Below are 26,334 nucleotides of genomic sequence, written 5' to 3' on the forward strand. Positions count from 1 at the left end.
AATTATATATATCGGCCGAGTTTGGGATGGGTTTTATTAGCTACAGTCCAATAAAATCCATCCTATTTGGGTTAGTATGGGTTGGCTCGAGTACAACGGTATAATATATTAGAAATAAATATCAGCCCTAAAAGAAGCGGTAGCAATTAATTTTCGTCACTCAAGTAACTTTTTGAATAAATTTAAAAAATTAGAAAAAAATGGTAAAGTCACGATCACTTCGCATATCCGGCGCTAGCACATGCTTTTATTCCTTCTCCGCTCGCAATAGGTGGCCTCTCGCTCTTTTCTCTCATAAAATCGCGACCGCGTATTTTATTCCTTCTCCGCTCGCAAAACTGTCACTCGCCTGCTTCCAAAAACCCTAATGCCGCCTTCCGTCCTCCAAAAACCCTAGGCTGGCGTCGGCGGAGATGGCAGTGACACGCCGAATCCGCGGAGATCGGCGAGAATCTAGACCCTAGATGCGAGACCTCGTTCGTGCGGTACGATCCCTTTCAAGGTAGATTTGTTCCCAACCAAACCCACTGGCAATGGAGAGCGACATGGCGATGGCCCGAGGCAGTGATCCCGTTGAGACCCCGGAGGGCGGGGCTTCCGAGATCACGGGAGAGGACGGCGTGGCGGTGAGGTCGCCGTGGAGGAAGCCGGCGGCGCCGCCCGTTGCGGCGGCGGAGGGTAGGAGGGCCGAGGGCCCGGTGATGGGGGCGGAGTCGTGGCCGGCGCTCACGGATGCCAGGACGAAGGCTGATTATGATGCTGCTGTGACGAGGCTGGCTCCGTCACCTGTGCCTCCACCGGCGGCGGCGTCCCCGGCGGGGACTGTGGGTCCGGTTCCAAGTAACGGGTCACCACTGCCACCGCCTCTTCCGTTTCAGGTCAGTTTTTTGGGACTCGTTCTTGAGGTGATGAAATGAATAGTCATCATCAGTTAAAAAGAATCGATTTTGGGTGACGGCTTTCTGGTTTGAACTTTGGTTTCTTCAATCGAATCCCATTCTGCTGTTTGTGAAAGAAAAGATTAATTGGGAGTTCTCGAGTGATGAGGATGAAAGGAAAGAGATTTAAGAAACTATAGATTAAATTAAACATGAGTCTTATATTCAGGATTCTAATCACTGATGGGGTTCTCAACGTGTCGGTGACTCGATGCTTGCTAGTGTTTATGTTTAATTCTATTTATATGTTCTTGTTTTGTCTCACCGTATGATACACTGCTGAAAGCAGCCTATCTAAAATTTTGATTTCCTGATGAAAGAAAATTTTCCCTTCTCGATTTCCTTGCTTAGTGTTCTCAACCCTAGATGCAGTTGGAACACAGTATATCACTCCTTCGTGTCCATATTCGTGTTCATCTTGTTGAATGTGCCAATATATAGATAAAAATTACTGGAACTCTTTATAGGCAATTTTATACTTGGAAAGTTATTTTTTTTACCCCACATCAGAAGCTGGGATTTATATTCTTTTGGTGTTGCTCATTACTGATTTGTGAATTTAGCTATTGGCTTAGCCGGGCTACCCTGAATTGTGAACCTGGAATTTTCTTCTACGGTCCTTTCTTTTTGCTGGTTCTCGAGAAAGGTATATAGTTTTTCATTTCTTTGTTGTTATATAGCCTGTTTCCCATATAAGTGAGAGAATATCTGTGCGAGTCTGAAGTCAGACTGCAAATTGTTAATTGTCTAAATAACTGCTAATAAGTTGGTCAAAGCTTACAACTGTTTCCGCTGGAACTAGGTTCTTATTTCATTGGCTTTTGTGTTATGATTCATGATCATGCATGCAGGGGGATGACATGAACTTAGTATTGCTATATTTTATCACTTTGCCATGCTCCTTAGTTTCATGAATTATGATCATAAATGCATTGAATTGATGTCAATTACTAAGATACTCTTTCACACCATATAATTACATCAGTGCATCTTATGGTTACTGATGCGCATGCATGTGAAGGACAAAGACACTGTTTCAACCCAATATTCATTCAATAGAGGGATATATTACCGTCTTAATTTATATGAATTCTGAAATCTTATGTATCTCTTTCTTTTGAATTTCTTTATGTGAGGTTTGTTTTGTTCTGTTGTCTTTCATCTCAGTTCTAATGCTAATAGGCATAACATGCAATCCATAATTTTTTTTTTCTTTTAATTTTTAATCATTGATAAATTTTTACTTCAGTTTATTTAAATGATTATGTTTGTTAGTTAATGGTAATGATTAAGCTGGGAGATATAATAGTCATTAAGGGTGTGGTGATTGGGAAGGTAGTGAAGGAACATGCGAAGACATTTATCTGCACCTTCATGGAAGGCATATAAGTAGAACCTTGTAAGTCAGCTTTATAGTTGATTAAAAAAAAGAAAATACTATACTTACAAGTGTGTGAATATTCAAAAAGTTGCAAGTTCATGAAGTTGATTTTTTGTCTGTTTTTTTAGCATTACACTATTAAATATTTTTGTTGCAAGAATGTTATGCAAGAAGATATGTAAGTATGTTATAAGCATATGGTGCCTTAGAAATTAGATGCTGAGATGAATAACTAATAACAGTTAGAAAAGAGTGAATTAGTAAAAGGTTAAGAGAGGTAAGAGCATGGTCTGCCGAACTAGTCTGTACCGGCCGGTTCGGCCCGATACAGACCGGTCCGGCCTGGAACGGGTACTTGAACAGTGTGGATACCGGTTCCAGCTATTTTCGGGCTGGTACCGGCCGGTACGCATGCATACCGGCTGCGTACCGGTCCGTACCGGTGCGAACCGGTCGATTTGCACCAGTACCAATTTTTTTTTTTTACCTACAGTGCGTGCTGTGGATTTTAAACCACAGCGCGCGCACTGTGGCGTGGGAGCGGGCCATGCGCTCCCTCGGGACAGAGCGCCCCGCATGGACGCGGGGCCGCACGCCCGTGCATGGTTCCTCCCGCGCGCGGCACGATTTGACGGCGCACAGGCGCGATTCCTGCGGGCTAGCTCATCCCCGCGGGGTAGTGCGTGTGCCATAAATGCCACAGTGGCCAGCCCTGGCGCGGATGTGGTAGAAAAATAAACTTATGTTTCTGCCACGTCCGTGTGCGGATGCGGACGCGAACCAAAAAAAAAATCTTTTTCCATGCGTGTTCGTGAACCAAAAAAATATATACGAACCGGTCCGGTAGGCAACCGGTACGCCTACCGGTTCAGTGTATCTTGGATAAGAGTATACTGTTGAAAATATCTTTGGAATTTTTATTGAACAATTATGTAGTCAAAGTCCCACAAACTAAATACAAACGTATCTAAGATTTTGATGTCAAACTCTATGCCTAGTAAAGCTAGGAAGGATACTTTTAGCATCTAGATGCTCGCTAGATGCAACAAGAGTGTATGATAAGTGTGAGAAAAATCTGCCTCAGATGGTTTGAGCAGCTGATGGACTGAAATACGTTGCAAAGTTCTTGATTGTTGTCAAGAGGGTTTACAGGATGAAACATTAAAACAAAAGGAGTGGAAGACTGAAAATGAGTTAGATTATAGAAGAAAGAAATGATGAGCAGCAGGGCAAGAGCAAAAATGCGAAAATAAGAGGCCATTTCCTTGATTTTGATGATTGACTGCTTTAGATTTTTCATATTATGTCCAGAACACTTATTTTTAGAATGTAAAGAGGTTCATGTTACTAATGCTTAGGATTTGAAAATCCTAAAGGCAGGAATTCTGAAAGGGGGAGTACTTTTATGTAGGCTTCGCATGCACTACTATAAGGATCTTAGCATTCATAATTGATCCTTGAATTGGATTAAATGGCCGTTCGCAATTCTGCTCTGATACCCAAGTCAGGATGTATTTAGATCATATATTCACTTGGATCATAAGATCTGTTCGTGGTTTCCAAGATCCAATTCTGGATAATCTTGCTACATATTGAAGCAATTAGAACATCCATCTTTCTATAATCCATTTAATATCTTGGACTCTTAGAATGACCAAAGCATCGTTCATAACCTTTCAGACCATAAAATTTAGCAATCTTTCAAGTGATTTCAGCTTTCAAAGTAAAGAAAAAGAAACTTAATTGGGAGTTAAGTAAGATCTAGAGGTAAAGTTTCCTATGTTTGCAACCATTTCTAAAACCATGATTCCTTTTATTGTACAAGCTTATACTAAACAAGAGTTGAGTTGATGCATCTGCAGGAGCAAATCTTGCTTCGCTGGTTATACTAAAATTAGGATGTAGTTAGTTTGTAAAGACAAGAATACACATATCAGGATGTTGTACAAAGTTCAACTAATGGATATGGAGAGGAAAAAACTTTGTTCATCAGGAGCCAAAATAATGGGGGAGATGATATATCAAGTCTAATAAAGCCCATCCTTACATGCAATTTTTTTTCCCTGAGTCAAATTAAGATATCTTCTATGGTGGTAAAAATTACATCATATAACTAAGCATGGTGTTTGTGTCTTGGAGTTGTCGAAGATGGGCTCATGATTGTTGAAAAATGATTGTCCTTAAATGATGGCTTCTTACCTTTAGTTCGTTTAAAATTACAGTTTGATCATGTTTCTTGCTTTGGATATTGGTCTATCTTTTTTTTGAATGTTTAAAGGAATCAAAAGGACTATGCAGTCGATGATCCAATCTAAACCCTTTTGCAGTTTATGATACAACCTGATCCTGACAACATTTTTCACACGTACGACTTTTCCTTTTTTGTGGTCAAATATATGAATTTTGAGAAGAACCATGAGATGAGGAATCCTCATTTAGAAAGGAAATCAAAGAAACGTTTAAACGGAGCAGTTGGTAAAGGATACCTGTTTGTTGTACCAAAAAAAAAGATTCTTGCTTGAAAGGAGTCCAAGAGAGGTATATTCTTATAACCATGGTTCGCCGTACCGGCTCGAACTGGGTGGTACAGGACGTACCATAATGTGCCAGTTCGGGCGATACGAGATGTACCATACTGTACCGATATCTGGTATGGGTGGCATACCGATACTCGGTATCCCGAAAAGATTTCGTATTGTACCTTACCGATGCAGTGCTAGTGTGGCACTAGTACAGGATCTGGTTCCGAGGCGATGAACCTTGCTTGTAACTAATCAAGAATGGATGACAGAGTTGTGAAAAAAGCTCATGTGTCTATCTCCCCTTTGAGTATCCTTTTGCTTGTGAGAAACATCAGTAGTAAATTTTGAGGGCTTGCTAATTTTTTTGGGACTTCAAGCAGCTTGCTCCTGATAAATCATAGCCGTCCATCACCTTAAGCAGTTAGGGTCCTACAATATTTTTAGTTTGTATATTCTTTTCTTTGCTATCTCTTCTATGTGATTCCATTTTGTTTTTTTTTGTATGGTTTTCGATTTCATTTAGTTACTAGTGATGAATGGGAAGAAAAAATATGAAAAATTTATTCTCGTTCTTTTCTCTCCCACATGAATCTGTGGATGGAAGTGAGAGGAGTTAGTTCTTAGATGTGAGCTTTTTGGTGGTGGGATTCTACTAAGAATCATCTGTTTCTTAACACTTCTCTCTTCTCTGGCATACCATTTTTCTTAATTTCTGGATTGAAATATGTCTCTGACCTTACTTTTAATAGTTTGACCCTACGCTAACTTTTGTCCTTTTGACCCCAGTCCCTAGTTCCTGAAGTGTCCAATCTTACTCTCTCAAATCTTAAACCTGATACCTGCACCCTTTCTTTGGAAATGTTACTAACAGCATACCTTAAATTTTACCTCAAAATCCATACCTTTTTATCTTTTCCTTCTTTCTCTTAGAAAATTAGTCTTGCTTGTTCACTAGTAACAAAATTTCAAATATTGAACATAAGGGATAGCAAGCTAGTATTTCACACCTAAGCAACCTGAAGCCCTTTAATTCCCTCATCCAACTGTAGATCCATATCCTTAGGTTCACCTTCTTCATGATTATTTTGCATTGATTTCCTAACTATTTTACAATTTTATCTAAAACCTACAACTGAGCTGAAGTTTCCAGCAACCTATAGGCCTAACCTTATCCTAAACCTTAGTGGATCCTGTCCTCTTCAGGTATATTATGCATCGGTAAGGCATTTTGTATTTCAGCATTGGATTTATGTTGAAAGAGAGCACTTACAAATAATGCCAGATGATGCAAAAGACATTTTGTTTTGCTTATGGTAAGACAATTCTTATTGACCAATGCTTTTTGTTGGTGAGCATCAAAGTGATATATTATCCGCATCGCATTGTGATTTTGCCAAGGTCCACATAATTTATTTATTGGATAAATACATATCTGAGGAAGCGATACAATTTTCACAGTCGTCAAGTGTGCTTGGAGTTGCATTTAAAATGCTCTTAAATTTTGTAAAAGTGATTTCATGTGACCACCATGCAAATAATAATAACTTTTGAGGAGTAAATGTGCAACACAACATATTTCAAGGGGTATATATATATATTCAAAAATCCATATTAAAAATTGTTCCCCAATTTTCTGAAAAAATTACAAACCATATTGAGAATTTTTTTGAATACTCTTCTTCGCTATTATACCTCAACATTCTTCAATCTTCCATCTCTCTTATAATTCTTGAAAGTTGTAACTCTCCCTTTAAATTACCAAGGGTATTCTTGCCTTTGTAGGTTAACTGCTGAACCTTGACTTGTAAGACTCTTACATGGATTCTATTAATATCCCTTTTTGTGTGAAGAATAAGGAAATGTGTTGATAATTTTTTTTGAGTAGTATGATTGGGATATCGGTATGAAATGATCTCTATCATATTATCATGCCTTGAGACCAGTATTGAGAAACAAGTAGAATACTCAAGTATTAAATAAAGAGGAAAAGTGTGGAAAGAAATCCACCATTAACAGAATAGCTGTAAGAGAAAAATGCTCAAATAACTTGTAAGACTCTTACATGGGTTCTGTTAACGATCTTTTTTTGAGAAGAATAAGGAAATGTGTTGATAAAATTTTTTGAGAAGTATGATAGGGACATCAGCATGGAGGGATTTCTATCATATTATCATGGTTTGAGACTGATGATGAGAAACAAGTAGAGTGCTCAAGTATTAATTAAAGAGGAAATGCATAGAAAGAAAGCCGCCATTAACAGAATAGATGTCAGAGAAAAAGGCTCAAATAACTTTGAAATCTGATTGCAAAGCTTCTCCTCCTTTTAGGCTATCTATTCCCCTTTTTGTAAAAAAATTTGCTTTGGTATAATACTGCAGATGGGCTTCTCATGTTGTGTCAATTTATATTGAGAATCTGCTATTGCAAAGAAAAAATCGTAGGGTCAGATTTTATTTTATTTAGGGGTCAACCTTGATGGCTAATTATTCATATCAAAATCCATCATTTTTCGTAACATTCTTGTGTTCTCATATGCTTGTTTTTAAGTTCATGACATGCCCTTGTTGATGATTTGAAGAGATGTGACAATTGGAAGTTGACTGTCAGATCCAAGTTTAGCTTCGTGTCTAAGCTACCACAAGGGAAATTTAATGTTGTACAAGTTTTTGTTTGGGGACAATGAGCATAGTAGAATAGTTTTGGTTGAGTATATATATACTTTACCACTGAAAAAGTTAGTGCCAACCTTTTATTCAAGTCCAAGATGATGGATAAGCTATCGATGCTTTTATTTTTTTAAAAACTTCCAGTAATAGTTTAGGGTTGCCACTACAACCTGCAGATCCATACTTGGCAGGGACCCTAGCCTGACCCAATCGGAATGCATATGCCTGCCTATGGGTTGTGTTTGGATCCAAAGATAGACCTTGTAATATTTGGGCCAGATCCTGATCTACTAAAATTTTATCTGACCAGAAACCTACCTGCCCAACCTGATCACAAACCTAAATTTTTTTGATCATGTTGTTCTTGTTGTTTTGCACCCTCATAGGCCATGCCCTTAGGCCGATTTTGTCAGTGGGACATGTATAAGCAAGTTAAGGGTCTTTAACTATGTCAACATGGACCTTTATTGTACATTTAACACTTCTTCATGCATATCCAATCAGGCTTCCTGATCAACATCTATAATATAATCCAGGTTGTAATCCTGCTGGATCTAGAGTATTTGCTGGAGAGAGAACATGGGGGCGGGCGGGCAGGATGGCCTAGGTGCAGGAGATGGAAGGTCACAGGGCTCAATTCTTGCAGGTGGAGAAAAAAGACCTCAAGAGGTCCCTCTTTTTTTTATAAATAATCCTTGCAGGAACGGGCCATGACCCCCTGCTCTCTCGATCTTGCCTCTCCTGCGCCCTCTTTTCCTCTCTGCTCCCCACGCTCTTACCCTGCATATCCTCATGGATCCAGAGGGATTTTGCCAAATAGGCCCTAAAAATTATAACTGGAAACAAATTCAATGGTAGACAACTAAGTTTATACATATTCCTAGTTTCCTAAACTTAGACAACTTTAATTACACTACCGAAGTTGCCCATGTCTAAAGACCTTAATGACCTTTTTTTGTGGAATAAAAGAATTAACTGCTTCTGCATGTTTTCTGGTTCTGTTTTGGATGACTCCCTGCTCTGAGGACATTTCTCTGTTCTTTCTGCTACTGATTTGTTTGGTGGTATGGGTAGTATGGTTTTGCTTTCAAATTTTGATGCAAGGATTTCTCTGATACGCCCTGGTTTGCTGTGGATTCTGAGGCATTATTTTCTTGATGAATATGGTAAAATGACAAATTTAGATTTTGCATCTGGTTGTTAATGTGAGCAGCAGTGAAATTTCATGATTATATGGTATCGAGATAATCCAAACTCACAGTTTTCAGATCGCAGAGTTGTATTAGGTCCTAAACTCCATATCCTTGCAATCTGGATCGTGGATTAGTTAGATCAAATGATTGTTATTTTCAATTTCACCTAAAAACAAGAAGCAGCAAGTGTTTAGATTTGTTTTTTCCGTTTTAAATTTTCTTTATTCTCTTCTTGTACTTGGCAATTATCAACATTTTTGTAATCACAGTTATCTTTATTCTCCACCTCTTTATTTGAAAATGTAAAATCATGAAATCAATAAGATTGTTACAATCTAATTCTGTCCTACTTTTCTGGAGAAAATCTAGATGATGCACTGGGCAAGATGAATGGTAGGCAACCTATGAGTTAACACTTCCTGAGAGGTGATCGGGTAGTGGGCTCAGATGTACTTAATTGACATGAATAAATGAGCAATTTTTCTGGGGAATCTCCATAGTCTCAGAGAACATAAGGGTTGGTCTTAAAGGAGTTTAAGAACCACCTCAACCATGAATTGTGGAGACTGGCTAAGGAAAATCATTTCCTGGGTAATTTTTTTTTGATGATATGGTAAAGATATTATAGTAATCCATGAAATCTTAATCATTGCCACCTTCTAAAGATGACGATATACTGGGTTTTCTTTAGTTTTGAATTTTCTCATTACTTCAACGACACCTTATTTATTTCATGGGCAGCAGTTGCTTGTTATTTAGTAGAAATTTTGGTACACAATGCTTATTGGATTGTTCTTTTTCAGGGATCAATTGGAATGCGTAAATCTGATGGATTTGGAAGAGGTAATTCTTCCAATAGGCATCATCCAGTGCACCCTCATAAACATGGTCCCAAGCGAAATGCCCCTTCAAATGGTGTGCCACCATTTCCTGTCCCCCTGCCATACCACCAACAACCAGGTCAACCGATGTTATACCCTATCGTGCCACCTCCACCTCTGGTGGTTCATGAGTATGCCTATCAGTCGTGCCCTGCACCGTTTCCTAATGGTGAACCACATATTGCAAAGCCTGGATGTGAAACTCCCTTGCCGGCTTTTACTCCAGCTGGCCATGCTGGAGGAAATGATGGTAGCAGAAATTTCCATCCGCCACCCCGTGGAGATCCAAATGCTTGGCGCCCCAGTGCCAGCAATTTTGGCAGCAGACCAAATAATGGTCATGAGCCTGGTAGCCATTTCAACCAGACATGGCATAATCAACGGAATCCAAGAGAGAAGATAAATATGCCACGTGGTATTGGACCCAGGACTTTCATCAGGCCAGTTCCACAATTTTTTGGTCTAGCTCCAGGGTTTATTAGTGGACCTCGTTATCCTGGTAATGCCTTAAATATTATGAATTCCATTTGAGGTCTCCTGTTCTTCCTTATCATAAATTAATAATGCTCGAAATGCAGGTCCTGCTCCTCCGATGTATTATGTTCCTGCTGCTCCTCTGGAGATGATGAGGGGTCCTCGTTTTTTTTCACATCCTCCCCCTCCTACATATCCTGTTGTGACACAAGAGCCACTAGACTTGAGAGCTAACATAGTAAAACAAATCGAGTACTATTTCAGGTACATAATTTTAGTTGATGCTGCATTTGTTCTTTAAGCCTAGATGCAATTAGTCCTTGCAGTTTTTCATTCACAATCATCACAAGGAGAAAACATATTCATTGTTGCAATTCTGGGTTCTCTCAGTCACGAGCATGCACGACCTTTTGTTTGGATCCATGAGTCGGTTATTTAACATCTATGTGACCTTGAATTCATTAAAGCGTTCCAATTTTGTCAATTAGAATGAAATAAGTTCGTCATTTTATACTGAAAGTGATTTATTTTATCCAATATGGGACATTATTCTGCTTGTAAAAGGAAGTCTGCAAACTGTCTTTAACCAACTTGCTTTCACTTTATGTACCCACACATGGATGGATAGATTTAGATACAGAGGTAAATAGATGGATGGACATATGCTTATATACTATTTATATATGCATGTATGTACATACATGGATATACATACACACATATGTACATATATATATATATATATATATATATATATATATATATATATATTGCTGTTTCACTGTTTTAGCTATAATAGTAATCATCCTTATTGCAGTGATGAGAATTTGCAGAAGGACCATTACTTGATATCTTTACTGGATGAACAGGGATGGGTTTCTATATCTAAAATCGCGGACTTTAATAGGGTATGCTGTATCTTGATGCTAATTGTGTTCTCAGAGTTAAATAGTTGTGCTTTTTTCATTTTTTAATGGATATTCATTTGTTATTGGTTGAGAAAAATATTACCTAACAGATTTCAATGTTTGACGTCACAGGTTAGAAAAATGACAACAAACATATCCTTGATTCTGGATGCTTTGCGGAGTTCAGAGTTGATAGAAATTGAGGTTATTATCTCTTACGAGTTGTCGGATAATATAACCATTCCAATTTATATTTGTTTGTGCTTGTGATATCTACTACATGTTAACGTTTAAATGTTATTTGCCATTCTATAGATTGTCATGTCTTTTTCGTTTTAAATATTAATTTATAGGATGACAAGATAAGAAGGCGAAATGACTGGTCAAAATGGATTCCGGCATTAGCTCAGCAGGCAGTTTCAACAAAATCTCAGCCTACAGAGGGCCAATCTCCTGTCAGCATGGAAAAAGATGACAATAATGGAAGTAGTAATGTTGGCATCTCTGTTGAGAATAATGGTGGCCAAACTACATGTGAAGATGAAGATGAGTGTTTGCCTTCATTGAATGATTATTCTAAGGCAGAAGTTAAGAATAATATGGAATGTAACATGGTGAAGCTGTTAACTGTTTGTGAATCAATAGCATGCAACAGAGATGGTGAGGAAGGGAGCAAAGAATTAGCATCCGGACCATTTTTGGACACTAAACAAGGAGAACCTTGTAGTGAATGTAGCTGTGTGTTAGACAAGGATTCTGTCAGCAGCATTTCTGATGTTAAGTATAGCAGCATTGATATTTCTGTTAGCTCTGTAAGCTCACAGGAAAAAATCAATCTTTCCAGTAGTGGTAATCCTGACCTTCAGAAAGTAAACACGAGGTCAAATAGGAGACCTGACATGCCTAGTCTAGGATGTTTCTCTAATGCTTCTGCAAATAATGTGTCTCCCAGCTTTGCTGGGGAACAAAGCACATTCATGCTTGATGAAGAACTGGAATTAGAGCAGACAACAGGCCAAAAAGGCCATCTCTCGTCAAACAGAAGGTATTAAAATGATTCTTTTACTTTGTTATCTCTTGAGCCTATGGTTACCAGGTTCTCAATTCATTGAATTTAAAATAATCGTTACCTATCTTGTAATCCTGTTGAATGCTCTGAACTCACAAATATAAAAATAATTAGGATCTGAAGATATATGTATGTTATCTGATTGCAGTCATATTCCTAAATCATTGCATGTATTAAATGATAATGATGTTTTGCTTTCTTATTCGTAGTCTGCTCAAGCACATTCTTGATGGCCATGTGCTTGACAAATGTAATTCTTTGGCTTCAACATAACATTTTCATTATCTTCCAATCCAACTAGAGTAGGGAAATCTTGTTTCTTAACATTATAGTTGGTTGATATTGGCCACTTTTCTCATGATAGAGCAAGGAAGATAATAAAGGCATGTGCAACATATTGATTAAATAATGAATATACTATCAGTACCCGGTGGACCAGCTTATTTAAATAGAATACGTGCTCTGCCAATTAAATAAAAAAATCATAAATTTTAACAAGAATAGGAATATGTTTCATTAAAAAATCAACCTCAAGACAGGGTTAGAAGATTTTTACTGTAAGGCTAGTTTGTGAGATGATGTATGTTTTTGGTCTTGGTCCATCACATTTGCACTTGTTTAATAAACAAAGATTATTTCCAATAAGTAAGTAACTTGATACATAAACACTTCAGCTGCCATCTTTTCTTTTTTTCCTTTTTTGGTTTAAAACTAATGATCAATGAGCGAAGAAGGCCTGAAAAAAGATGGTGAATTTGCTTAAGCCATACATAACCATAGATAGTAGGAATTGTTGGTTGATAATCAACAAATGTATATAGAAGAGGTTTATCTAAATTATCGTGTCTTGATCGAATGGCAAAGGTGAGACCCTAGCCTTTTAAGGATGATTGGACAGACACCAATGGCCCTAACCTAAAGTCAACTATGCTTTTGGGCAGTCCCTTCCTCTCTTCTTCCTCCCTTTATCTCCTTCTCTATCATGGTTGTCACTTCCCTGTCTAGCATTGAATCCTTCTTGTTTCACCGTGTCTGGTGGTATTTGCTCATCCACGGGAACCTTGCTGCCTCCATTGTCTTTGACTCATACCTTGAGTTTCTCCTCAATCCACTTGAATCTTTTCAGTTCCTTCACATCAGCCAACCAAATGCGTGTTGCGCTCTCGCTGTTTGGCCTCTACATCTCCCTTCTTCCTTGCTGCACCTCCACCTGTGACCACCACAGAGCTCGACCAATTTTTCTTCTCCTAATCCTATTGACCATCATGCACCAAATCAAGCTGATGTCAACCTATTTGGATTATCTCAGTTGAGCTTGAGCTGGGTCATTGCTTCTTGTCTTGAGCTCAAGTAAGGTCTAGCTCAGCTAGATAATTACCGAGCCAAGCTCAAGCTGAACCCTGTTTGCTTGATCTGAGCTCATTGACACTCCTAATTAACTTGGTTTCAGTGGAATATATGATATTTATGTTGCATTGAGTTCAAGCTACTCAATAAGTAACTATATATATGATGTCTCAAGAGATATTTTTAAGGACATGACAGGTCCTTGTGGGTAAAAGTTATGTCATACTAGTGGTTGGTTGTGAAGGTGGCATCAATAGATTGAGTGAAAAAGGAAGCAGATGGTCATTCATTTATTATCTATTGTTGAAAAGTTTTTTGCACTTATTCAATTTTTCATGACTTCCATGTCTTAGTATAGCACTTAAATGGAGTCTAGATGATAAAAGAAAGGGTTCTTCACCTGTCCTAGTGTCTGTTTTGGCACATATGTTATGAAGCATCTGTTTTGGCACATACGTTATGAAGCGCTATTTTTTTTTTTTGAACGACACATTTTAGTTGGGAACCCTTCAATTCCCTTGCACTTTATTCTCACATGCTCTTCTCTGTTGTTCGAGGGGGTAAACTTTTCCAATCTTGGCTTCTAGTCTTCAAATAAAGTACTTCTTAGTTTATCACTTCAGCAATAGGTGCTATAGGAAAAGAGATTACTGACATGAACTGAGGTGGAATGCTCGAGAGCTTTAGCATTCTATGGGGTATAGGCTTCACCCTTTTGGCTAGATTATCTTCTTTTAATAGTTGCCACAAGAGTCTAGCTTGCAGTTCTAGGTCCGAATGGTTCAAGGCTGTCAAGAGTAACAGGGAGGTTCTCAAACTTAGGGCTTACAATATGCCTTTTTTGACATAGCAAGGTCTTTGTGTGTTAAAATTAAAGGACTCCTCTCTACAGTTTATTCTCAAACATAGAAGTATCAAAAGGTGTTCAATCTGATCTGAGATGGCTTGTCCAAAGATGAGGTTGTCACTAGCAAATTGAAGAATTGCTTTATAACACTGTAAGACATTCGTCATTGATGCCATTTTTGGGTCAACGCTAGTTTAATTCTATTTTGCAACATATATGGTGAAAGTGGTCACCATTTTTAAGGCCTTCACAACTTGCAAAAAACTCATAAAGCATCATAAAGGAAGATAGAAGAGTTAAAAGAGGACTTACTGGCAGATCCATTCAATCTATAGAGGCCGAAAACCCAGAAATGAGTCGATACATCCTTAAACCCCTATTTAGATAATTTTTTATAGTTCAATTTTAGTTGACTTTTTTTCCATTTCTCTTTCAGTGGTTAAGATATAATCTCATGGCTCAGTTCACTCTTTTTTGGATATATCTATAATGAATATTGCTGCTTGTGACTAACTTGTCCTTCATATGCTTCACTAAACCTCATACTTAGCACCTTTGCTATGATATTATGAAATCAGTAAGCTGTGAATCATGATAGTGTTACTGATATTCCAGAAGATTAATTTCAGAGATACTGATTAATGTGATTGTATAGCTAAACGCTTGAATTGATTCTCCTGGACAAAAAGTTAAAGTCTATTAATTTTGTGGATGCACTAGTTAATCACTGTATTTCTGGATGTAAGAAATCGTGCTTTTGTAGGAATACCATAGAGTTTTGACTTTGTAGGAAAGCAACCTTCTGTTATTAGGCCACCAAAATATCTATTTGTAGCATTGCATAAAACAAATATTAGGTGAGCAGTAGCAAGAGTGTCAATGCGAGTGGATCTGGATGCAGGACTAGGGAATTGATAATGATATGAATCATGATATTTATCTAAATAATATTAAAAGTAAAAAAGAATTAAAGGAATCTGGTGCTTGTACAAACCAGTAATGGCATAATTCATTGATATTTTATTGGAAATAAAACAATAAAGAAATTGTTTTTTTGTTGAGAAGAGTACATGCATCTTGAAGTGGCTACATATATAGTTCATGGCTATCAGAAAGGGAAAATATGTCATGTAGATACATCAATTGAAAGGAGACTCAGACTTGGTGTTAGCGGACTGGTAGTTGGTTAATTGGCATCCTAAGAATTCCCATTTGGAGGCTTAGACCATGGATTTAATTCCTGGTGGGACGGCAGGGCATCCTACCATCCTGAGTGTTGGGATGGGATATCATTCTAGGCATTGGGACGAGACTGGTACGGGACGGCACTGTGATAGGGACATCCACTATCCTAGGTTTTGGGATGCAGCATGTCCAAGTCCACTAGAAAGTCAGGACAACCACGTCCCCCTGGATTTGAATCCTTGGCTTAGCCTCCAGATTTCAATGACATGTTTCATGAGCTTATGGCAACTATTAGTGCAAATTGCTTATGTTTTTTCACAAGCTTATCATCTTTAAATGCTAGTGGCAGTAATGACAATTACAAGGAGGAATATTCTATATATGCTTTTTAAAACTGTTATTTCATTTGGATCCCATCTACTTGTACTTAAGTAAAAAGTTATTATATTCTGTTAATATATTTTATTCTTTGCAAAATCCTTTTGTTCTCCCAAATAATATTATTCTGAACAGGATTGATGAGGAGGAGGATGAGATGGATGTTAATGACCAAGATGTGCATAAACTTATAATCGTTACCCAGGTAAGGTTACATTATTGTTCTTGACTTCCATTGCTTCAACCTCCCCCCTGCAGGATTTATTAACTATGTCCTTTTAATGGACTTTTATTTTGAGAAGAAACATCAAATATGATTCCGAGATGGGCGGATTAATACGTACATATCCAGTTATATATATTATCAGGCTGATTTTTGTCAATCAGGGCTATTAGCTATATTTTTTTTGCTGAAGTTTGATTTTTTTTGGGTCCGGTAATTTATTTATCTAACATCTGGTTATTCATGCCTGGGCTTCCATTGGGAAAAAAATATGAAGTCATGATTTCTTAAAATTTCATCGTTTATCAAACAAGATATCAGAAATTGTAGATGAGTGGAAAGTTTTGTTAATTTGACCAATTAGGGATGATCTAAAATGCATTTAAGGATCTAAACTGAAGAAAAACCTTAGTTTTAGGCTATGCTTTAAACTTGCTGCCCCATTTCAGGAAACAGGACAGAATATGTCAAAATTAAAGAGTCCTGCCTAACAAAAGCTGAAATAACTATGCAGTAATTATTAGGGGTTCCTAATGGATGCTAGTGTCCTAATACAGAAACTTTTATGGCAATCTTAAACAGCTTTAATGTTTACTTTAGAAAAATTTCAGATAACAGTGGTGCAGTATGCAGAATTTAAGTACAGGAAGAAGGAGAGTTTAAGAATAATAGCAAGAGAGTTCAAAAACAGCAAGATTAGACTTTAATCTTGGTCACAAGTACCCAGTAATTTAGGCTACACTAAACCAGCTCAGCCAGATGCCAAACATGTAACAATCAAAAGTATATTCAGGTTTGAAACTACCAAATCAGTTCTCAGCACTAAGAGAAAGATTAAGAAAGAGGAGTTGAATCAAAAGGAATGGAAATAGATTTAGAAAGAAAGATAATTTAATAGAAGAGAATGAAAGAGACACAGAGGGGAGTAGCACGGCCGAACCAGTTTACACACTCTAGGACACCTAAAGCAATCCCATAAATAACTAACAGACCACCACCAGCTTCCTATTTTGAGTCTAATTAGGACTTCACTACATCAGAAAGCAAATCCTGTCAAAATCTCCTTGACTACGCAACTAACAAAGGTTTTAAATATTGTGAGATGGGGTCCTCCTAGTTTATCCAAGTGGGTATCTGGATACTCAGGATTGTGGATGTTCCATCCCATCCTAGTCCATTTTCCGACTTATCCTGTCCCAACAGTCAGGATGGTGTCTCGTCTTGATATGGGACCCCCCACCATCCTGCTGGTATTTAAAACCTTGCAGTTAACCAAAGACTTACTAACATTTCCAATTCAGCCAGAATGGTAGTAATCTATTTATATTACAGAAATGCATGAACAGAATAACCCCTAATTAACGTGAAAACTGATTTGAAAGCATAAAGATAAAAATGGAAAGGCTAATTAAGAAGTGTTAAATTTGAGCCGTTGGATGAAATTCCAGCTGCTCATTGTTTGGTAAATGTTCCTAGCAGCAGGGTGAGCCCCTAAAATACCTTGACTATACTTCTAATTCTAGCAACATAAGTTTTTCTTGAAATGATTCTTGTAGCCATTATGCCTTCCTTTAGGTCTTAGCAGCTGATCTTCAATGACCATGGCTTATTTGTACTACTAGATTTTTTTCTATTACAGTAAATTGAAATTTATTGGAACATTTTGCAGCAAAAAAAGTTTTCTTCGGTGAGTTGGGGCTTTGAGAAATTTTTACCTTTTAATTGGGTGCTAAGAAAGGTTTGTAGGTACTTAGTAATTTCCTAGTGCTTGACTAGGATGTTAAAGCTACTGGTTTTACATGGTTTTCCATATATACGCTATTTTGGGTATAGATCAATTATTTATTAAATAACTTCCATCCATTGCTTCAATTGTACCTTCAAGAGAAATATTTCTTGCATTAAAATGTCTCAAGGTTCATCGAGAAAGAAACTATATGAATTAGAGTTGTGACGGATCAGTTCACATACATGAGGGCATTAGGCCTGCTTCAGAATTGTATCCTCCATCTTTTCCCCTTTTTGGTGCCTTCTTCATGTCTTTGAACATTGCTTGTTGATAGTCTATGGCTGGCATTTGCTATATTTATCTTACTACATCACCTTTTGTATCTCCTCTATATACTTGACTCAAATCAGGTACCTCAAATTACTGAGAAAATCGTATTGCCAAATGCTTAGAAGCTTAAAGCCAAGACAATTGTCAACACTTCTCAAGGATAAATTAATAAGAAATATGGATTTGTCATCCAAAAAAGTTGTTAGACCAACAACGAATAAATAACCATCATATTCTTTATTGTGTAACTACTGTGAAGTGTAGAAAATATCAGTTGTTAGTAGGATTAAATGGGTTGGGTCTAGCAGATATTGAATCTAAACTGATGAAAATCCGATCTGAATTCAAGTTAGTCTTTTACTTATTGGATTGATTTGTTTGGATCCATTATTAAATGTTACTGAAATTCTAACATCATTGTTTTTGCAGATATTTTTCCTCAAATAATCTTTGCTATTGACATAATAACCTTATAATGGTGCGGTTATTAATTAAATAACTAGCACAATCATATTTTGAATTTTTTTAATGAATCTATGTTGTTTTCACCTGATAGGAGACTAATGATTCTGGGCCATCATACAAGTTCTAGATTCTAGTTTTTTGACAGTCTGTCTAAACTTTTCTCTAAACAGAGTCTAAACTGAAAAAATAGTGTGTAATAGACTAGCATAAAAAATTTGATGTTAGTGAAAATCTTGTTAATTTATCCCTTATCTATTCAGTTATGCATGCAACTTATGATTGGATTTATCAGGCGATCCATTTAGTTCTAGCCATATCCAAACCTGATCCAGTAGTCTTATTGGTTAGGTTTTAGTGCTCAAAGTCTTTTTTTGAAAATAACAATTCGATCAGGTTGTCAGATTAGACCATTACACTCCTAGCTGTAGAGTTTTTCAGTTGAAAATTCACCTTATTATTTTGGCATAGGACTTATGCAAGTATTGGAACTGAACTTGTCCTTTGAATTCGTCTGTTGGGTTGAACCACATCTAATTCAAAAATGTCTAAGACAAGAAATCAAAGCATGTGGAATGTAATCCACATCTTGATTTAACAGAATGATTTGATTGTGATTCTCCATGTGCCATGTGCTGCATTCGGCGAAATCTAATAACAATAACCATCAAGCCCTGTCTGAACTATTTGGGTTGGCTAAAATCAGATCTGAACCTGCAAATAAAGTGCTCAAGTGTAGCCATGTAGGTCTAAGTTCTATACTTACTAATTTAGGTTGCAAATTAGGTTATTTGTGTGGATGTTAATATTTGTATACCTAATATTGTGCTTTAAAACCAACAAAGAAATTCAGATAGCAGATATTATAACATATTAGTTATTATCTAGAGTAACATGCTTCCTGAAAGGTTGTATGTACTATATATTTTTATGTAAAGTTTTGTTAATAGAGGGTCTATGATATGAATTAAAGCTTATTTGGTTAGTGTACCATGTAGTACATTAAACTTTGTGTAATTGCTAAAATGCTTAAATCCTGGTTAGAACTATAACCTACAAAGTACAAAGTACAAAGTTCTTGGAACTAAAGCAAACTGAAACTTAAAATAGGTTAACTAAATTATAAACCAAAACAAATCCAGCTTCTTGAAGACTGTAAACCTGTGACAGACACCAACTGTTCTTATAATTGGATTATGATCTTTAGGTTACCAAGGTTTCTGATCATGTATCTATTTGATGCTAGGTTCACATCACAACTGATTTGCTTTGCAAGAGGCAATGGATACAACTGTAGAACATCTTTGGCTTATGTACATAAACAAAAGAGGTTGCACCAGTGAAATGAGTGGAAATTGTCTTCTAGATGACTTCAACACCTCTCGAAAAATTGGGTATAAATTAGAAAGAGGTTGCACCAGTGAACTAATGCCCTTGATGCCATGCTTTGAACTGGAGATAAGTGTTCTAATTTTAGCTTTATATTCCTTTTGAAGGCTATTGTTCCATTTGGTTCATTGACCTTAAAGGAAAGTTGTTGGCCATGAAGTCTGGGGATTTGATGAAAAGAAATCCTTGACCTTAAAGTAGTTACTTAATCTAATATTCCATCACATTAAAAGCGATGCTAAAGTTCTGCAGACTCATTATTAAAGGCTTAACATATCACTTATATTTTAACTTCTGATTTGGCTTAACCTCTTCTACTCCCACACCAGCCAGGTGATGGTAAAGTCAACCTTTTATTATATAATAGAAGCTCTATATGTCCTCTAGTTCCAAAACAAATTCTTTTGCTTGACTGCTCATATTTCATATACATGTCATCATGGTACGCCGTACCGATACTGGTAGGCATACCGGTTGCCTACTGGACCAGTACGGTTCCGATTCGGACGCGCGTGCAGACGCACGTGTCCACGTTAATTGCCATTCTGTGCCATTAAATACCCTCCCACGCGGGGCAGCGCGCGGGTGCGAGGAACCGTGTGCGGGTGCGGTTTCCAGCTCGCCGGTGCGGTTCCCACGCGCGAGCCGGTGCGAACCGGTCCGGTACGCAGCCGAAACTGCTAAGCTCCAGCCACATAAGGGCCAGAACCGTTTTTCATAGCCCTACCGGCTAGGGACCAGTCCATGCATGTGATCAAGGTTGGTGGAATTGGTATCGAGATCTATATCGGTTGCCCAACAGTACGGTAAGGTATGCTATTGCAGCATACCGACCAAAGGGAGCCGAAGAGGGAAGGGGATAGGGAGAAGGAAAATGAGAAAAAGAGCGAGAGGGAGAGAAAGGGAAGAGAGAGAGACTGAGGGAGGGCTTTCAATCCCCCTCTCCTTCGGCGTTGCGTAATTGGGGCTCTGCGTTTTGAAATGAAACGAGCTCCGACCCTTTAAATTTTTTTTTTGAATTTTTTAGTGGTAAGAAACTATCCACTTCATTTAAAAAAAATTCAAAAAAAAAATAAAGGGGTCGGAAATCGTGTTTCATATCGAAATAGGGGCTCCACCCTTGTTATGCAGTGCTGGAGGAGAGGGGGCTCGAAAGCCCTCCCTTCCCTCTTTCGGCCTCTCTCTCCCTCCCTCTCCCTCCCTCTCTCTCTTTTGCTCTCCTTCTCCCTCGCTGGTGTCTCGATCTAAGGGGTGGAACCATGCTGGTCCGCGTCAATATGGCTTGATACGCCCTGAACCAGGCAATTCAGGGTGGTGTAGCGAGCCATGCATGTGATTGAGTATTAAAGTATTGTATGCAATTGAGGATTAAAGTATTGCATGCCTCTGCAATACCGGCCTAGCACTGACATTGGCATTGGATCAACTGGGTCATTCCGATACCTAGCAAACATGGGCATACACTGGATCTGCAGCATGTTAAGCATCTGGCACAGGCAGGATAAATTCTACTCAATGCTGACTGGCATGAATGGCAGTATAATATGTATGTGATGCTTAATTATTATGTTTTTAAAATGTTGTATTGCTTTTTCGTAGTCTATTGTTTCAGGTTTGTTATAAGTTCACATTTTTGTTCTCTAGCATAATTTCAATTTCCCATAATATAGCCTTTTTTTTAAAGTGTTCCAGCTGATCTCTATGGGCTTTCTTGTGTTGCACTTTCCTAAATGAGACAACTAGTTTTGGTTGTGTCATTGCTTGTGATTTTTTTTGCTAGAACTGGTTAATTTTATCCATGATTCAACTTTATTCCATCAACTTCTCTTAAAGGAAAAAAATAATGTTGACATTGGACTTGTGGACTACCTAGCTTGCCCTAACCTGAAGCCTTTTGGATAGGCTTGAGCCAAAGGTCTTAGGCCTATCGGGCCAGGTTGGGCCTAGAATATAGGTCCACTTAATAAATGGGCCAGGCTCTCCCGCTTGAGCCCGAAAGCCTTTTGGATGGGTTCGGATTGAAGGTTTTAGGCCCGTTGAGCTAGGTCGAGCCTAGAAAATAGCTTTGTTTAATAAATTGGTTTGTCTCAGGCTTGAGGATTTGACCTTGGCCTAGCCATTTATTTATTTATGTTTAATGTATTTGTAAACTTGATTGACAGTCGTTGTTGATATGTGAGTAATGGGATAACAGACATGTTGTAGGTTGTTAGCAATATTTAATTATTTATATTTATTTTTTAAAATATTTTGAGGCCTTTTAGTAGTTTTAAAAAAATAAAGAATGGTCATGAAACCCAAGGCCTAGGGCGAAGCCCGAAGCCCGAAGCCAAGTGAGAGCTGGGCTCGGGCCAGAAGGTAGCTCCGAAGGCTGGCCGGGCCAAGCCCAGTCCTAAGAAAATTGTGCTGACCTTTGGGCAAACTCGGCCCTGGCCTGGCCCAACACAGCCCATGAACAAGTCTAGTTGACATGATATATGCAAATTTCAACCTTCATGGGTTTAATAATTAACAACAGGGTTTTTATCCATCTATATCACGATGTGCCTCTATATTGACTTATGGATTCATTTTGTCTAACTTCTAAACAGGATATTCGGATAGAACAAGATGATAGAACTGGCTCAAGGGAATCTGAACCTATCTCGAATGAGCTTGCAACTGCCATCAATGATGGCCTTTACTTTTATGAACAGGTTATGCCCTCCTATTGCATACAAAAAAGTATTTACTTGGGGACTTGTCCACCTTGCATGAATGGAATGTCGTATATACGTGATGGTGCATGTGTCTTTATTTTATTTTTTTCAGTTATACAAATACATCTTTGAAGTACTACTACTATCACCATCCGAGAATTAGCTGTTTAAATCCTTCTAAAAATCTTGTTATTAGCAGGAGTTGCGAGCCAAACGATCTAATAATCAAAGAAATAATCATGGAATGGAGATGAAAGATGGTGACTTTAAACCTTCCAGCCTTGGAAATTCATCTCCGAGTTCAAAGGCAAATGTGAACATTGTTGTAAATAATGGCCCGGAAGAGGGTGGACATCTTAATTCCCGGAGACGGCAAAATAAAGGCACCAGCAAGTCGCATTCCTCACATAAACAGCGGTTGTTTCCTGGTAATTTTAGAAATCATGGCAATGGCCGTCACCGCAATGGAATTGTTTCAGAAAGCCCACCAAGCAATTCAGTTGGCTTTTTCTTTGGGTCAACACCACCTGAAAATTGTGGGTGAGTACTTTTCAGTTATTCCAGTTGAATTACTTCACCGTGCTCTGGTTATTTTACATGTTAACCCTGATCTGTATTGTTGATCTTTTGAATTTACTGTTGCAGCCTGATGTTGTCAAAATTGAGTGGGTCTCCTCATGGTATTCTTTCTGGAAGCAGCCCGCCAGTGGGATCAATGCCAAAACCTTTTCCACCTTTTCAGCACCCAAGCCATCAGCTTTTGGAAGAAAATGAATTTAAGCAGCAAAAGTAGATGACTTGGATTTTTTTTGTATATTTTGATACTTTTCATAATTCCACCTCTCATCAAAATTTTCTTCTTACTTTTTATTTTCAAACTGCACCATCAAATCATTCTGATTCTGTTATTTGTTGATGAAGGTACCTGAAGTATCATAAGCGTTGTCTTAATGAACGTAAGAGATTAGGAGTTGGTTGTAGTGAGGTAGGCTATAGCATAAAGGACTTCTGTCAGATACTTATTTCTGAAATGTTCAAAAATATTTCATGTCAGATATTTCAGTTTTGCAAATTTGCTGGTTCTAGTGAGGGCTTTTATATGTAAAGTCGATTTAACAAATTATCTATGCATGACACCTTGTGTTCCTCACTTCAGTCATTCTGACTATTATCTTCAATGTATTCCCGATAACATCGGTTTTGTAGAAAATTTCACCTGAGTGAGTAATGATGTCTATTTATTACACTTATTAATCATTTTTTTAGGCCGTATTCAACTCTTTCCAGTGTCAATTCTTTCATTTTCTGATGCTTGTCCACAACAGTGCATTGACTTCTATTTTTTTGCAAGTTTTAGTCAATTTTCATTTTATATTTGCTAAAAATTAGTTTCTCAAGATATTTCTGTCTCCTATCATTAGTAATAACAAGTATGGTTTAGCCTTTTATCAAAGCACATGGTTTCTATTCTTAATATATGTGTTGTGTGAATCAGCTTTTGCCTTTTATGTGGCAGGAAATGAACACACTTTATCGGTTTTGGTCATATTTTCTGAGAGACATGTTCAACCAATCCATGTATAATGAATTTCGTAAGCTAGCACTGGAAGATGCAGCTGCTAAATATAATTATGGGCTAGAGTGTCTCTTTAGATTTTACAGGTATTTATTTAGCAAGCTTTTGACCTTAAAAAAGATGCTGAAATTGAATGTTGAGTCATGCTCTGTTTAGACATGTTAGTCGACAGTTTTTTAAACTTCATTACTTTCATTTTTCCAGTTATGGCTTGGAGAAGAATTTTAAAGAGGATTTGTATGAAGACTTTGAACAGCTTACGCTTGAATTTTACCATAAAGGCAGTATTTATGGCCTCGAAAAATACTGGTAGTACTTAATGCTAATTTAATTTATTATACTCATTTTTCATATTGCAGGTCTCTTTATTAATTGAATATTTTTTCATACTTCAGCTTCATTATTCTCAACCTTCAGAAATCAAGAAATTTTTCACGTGAACCAATACTATCTTAAAAGAAAACCTTTTCCTTGCACTAGAAAAGTAACTCCTAGCTTGACCCACAGTTCATGTGTAGACTTTTGTAATAACTGTAATATGGAGGCTGCTCCATCCTCGACTGGAGATAATCAGACATAGCTTTTTGATATGGATTTGGCGCACAGATTATATAACCAAATTCTTAGGTCAGGAATTACCACCACCTTTTCAATCATGAGGCTCGGATTTTATATTTCAAATAGAGATGGTAATTCCTGACCTAAGAATTTGGTTATATAATCTGTGCGCCAAATCCATATCAAAAAGCTATGTCTGATTATCTCTGCGTATATATATTTTTTTTCTTTTGCAACCTTAGGAGAGTGCACTACATACTTTTGTCATCAGGTGCTATGTGCTTGAGAGGCTTGTTGGTTGCTTCTACTTGTACCACCTGTAGTCCTCCCTCTATATGTTACTGTTCTGATGGACGGATATAGCCTGCTGCTGTAACTATCAGAACCATTCTGATAATACTCATTTGAGCTTCAGTATTGAACTCTCATGTTAGCCATTTTGGCAGCCATTATTATCTCTGCTACTTTGTTATTCTATCTACTTGGTGTTCATCAGAGTCATTGGATGCACACATTATGCGGTTTTTATTTGATATCATTTCACACACACAGGGTAGTTACATGAGCAAAATAATGTTGGTACAAAATTGTAACTGGGTAGTAGCATGAACAGAGATTGCCACTATGCCATCTTTTTATTTTTTTTTTTCTACTTCTTATGATTTTCTTGTTCATATGGCAGGGCATTTCACCATTTCCGAGAGATGCGGGGCCATAATCGGCCTCTAAAGAAGCACCCAGAGTTGGATAGGCTACTTAGGGAAGAATATCGTAGCTTGGAAAATTTCAAGGCCAAGGAAAAGGTGGAGAAGGCATCAGGGAAAGAATGCAGCAGCAGCAGCAGAAGCGGTGGCTCTAACGATCGAGATAGATCAACCAACTGTTAGTTATGGCTGCAGCATCTGTTCTCTGTGCACGAACCAAGGCATAGGTTGGTGTGAATTTTGGGCTGTTGACATGGAAAACTTTGGTTTGGCTAGGAGGGTTCAGAGTCAGTAGGCTTTTATCTTGTGCAGATTTTGGAGTCCTCTGCCGGTAGTTAAAGGTGGCTGGGTCAGGAATTCTTTTTTCCCTCCATCCCGGATTTGTACATAAGGTAAAGGAATATAAATAATGACTGTATCTGGAATTGTGGAAATGACAAATAAGAGAGCTTGGAATTAGCCATGCTATTTTAAAAAAATTTATGCCCTTACTTCCTTTTGCTTTTCCTAATTAGATTTTGGTAGTAAAATATCCTATCTCTCTCATGTACTCCATGAATATAAGTGAACTAGGGAAGAGTCGTGTAACCAACGGAAGGTTACATGGCGCGGTCTCTGGACTCGACTCTGTCCAAGCGCACGTCTTGTTGATGGTATGAGCGGCTGTTCTTTCGGTGGCTGCACATTACTATTAATAATCAATTGTCATTTGTGTGAATTGAGTTCGATGCTACGAGATCTGGCAGATTTCATTGCTGTGCTTGTAGTTGGAACTTATAGCACGCATGAATAACTAGGATACACGAAGAAAGAGGTGGTTGGAGGATTACGGTCCGTGACTTGCTATTAGTTTATTCTGGTCATGATGAAGACTT

General features: G+C 37.8%; 1 protein-coding gene across 5 annotated transcripts; it reads left to right on the forward strand.

The window, feature by feature from the left end:
- Positions 1 to 260: 260 nt before the first annotated feature.
- Positions 261 to 25,880, forward strand: LOC103718344 (la-related protein 1A-like). Of its 5 annotated transcripts, XM_026808955.4 has the most exons (14): positions 261 to 878; positions 9,504 to 10,080; positions 10,160 to 10,319; positions 10,873 to 10,963; positions 11,096 to 11,167; positions 11,317 to 12,008; positions 15,925 to 15,994; positions 22,514 to 22,618; positions 22,821 to 23,161; positions 23,267 to 23,410; positions 23,543 to 23,606; positions 24,138 to 24,283; positions 24,402 to 24,506; positions 25,438 to 25,880. In XM_026808955.4, exons 1-14 carry the CDS (start codon positions 534 to 536, stop codon positions 25,640 to 25,642), a joined length of 3,117 nt encoding a protein of 1,038 aa, XP_026664756.4. In that variant the 5' UTR covers positions 261 to 533; the 3' UTR covers positions 25,643 to 25,880. The 5 variants fall into 5 exon arrangements, 3 of the variants coding, with proteins under 3 accessions (XP_026664756.4, XP_088571601.2, XP_038986931.3); XR_015975144.2 differs by lacking the exon at positions 24,138 to 24,283 and having other exon boundaries at positions 274 to 878; positions 23,267 to 23,432; XR_015975143.2 differs by lacking the exon at positions 24,138 to 24,283 and having other exon boundaries at positions 274 to 878.
- Positions 25,881 to 26,334: the final 454 nt, after the last annotated feature.

This window comes from Phoenix dactylifera, chromosome 2, assembly GCF_051530095.1.
Source record: "Phoenix dactylifera cultivar Ajwa chromosome 2, Ajwa_hap1_PhDact_Kaust_v1.1, whole genome shotgun sequence".
In the NCBI taxonomy this organism is placed as follows: domain Eukaryota; kingdom Viridiplantae; phylum Streptophyta; class Magnoliopsida; order Arecales; family Arecaceae; genus Phoenix; species Phoenix dactylifera.

What these genes read in the sequence shown, in the direction of transcription:
- LOC103718344 (XM_026808955.4), top strand. Translation starts at nt 534, where the DNA reads ATGGAGAGCGACATGGCGATGGCCCGAGGCAGTGATCCCGTTGAGACC. An exon ending in ACACCACCTGAAAATTGTGG is followed by an intron (nt 23,162 to 23,266) that starts GTGAGTACTTTT and finishes TTACTGTTGCAG; the next exon opens with CCTGATGTTGTCAAAATTGA. An exon ending in TAGGAGTTGGTTGTAGTGAG is followed by an intron (nt 23,607 to 24,137) that starts GTAGGCTATAGC and finishes TTTATGTGGCAG; the next exon opens with GAAATGAACACACTTTATCG.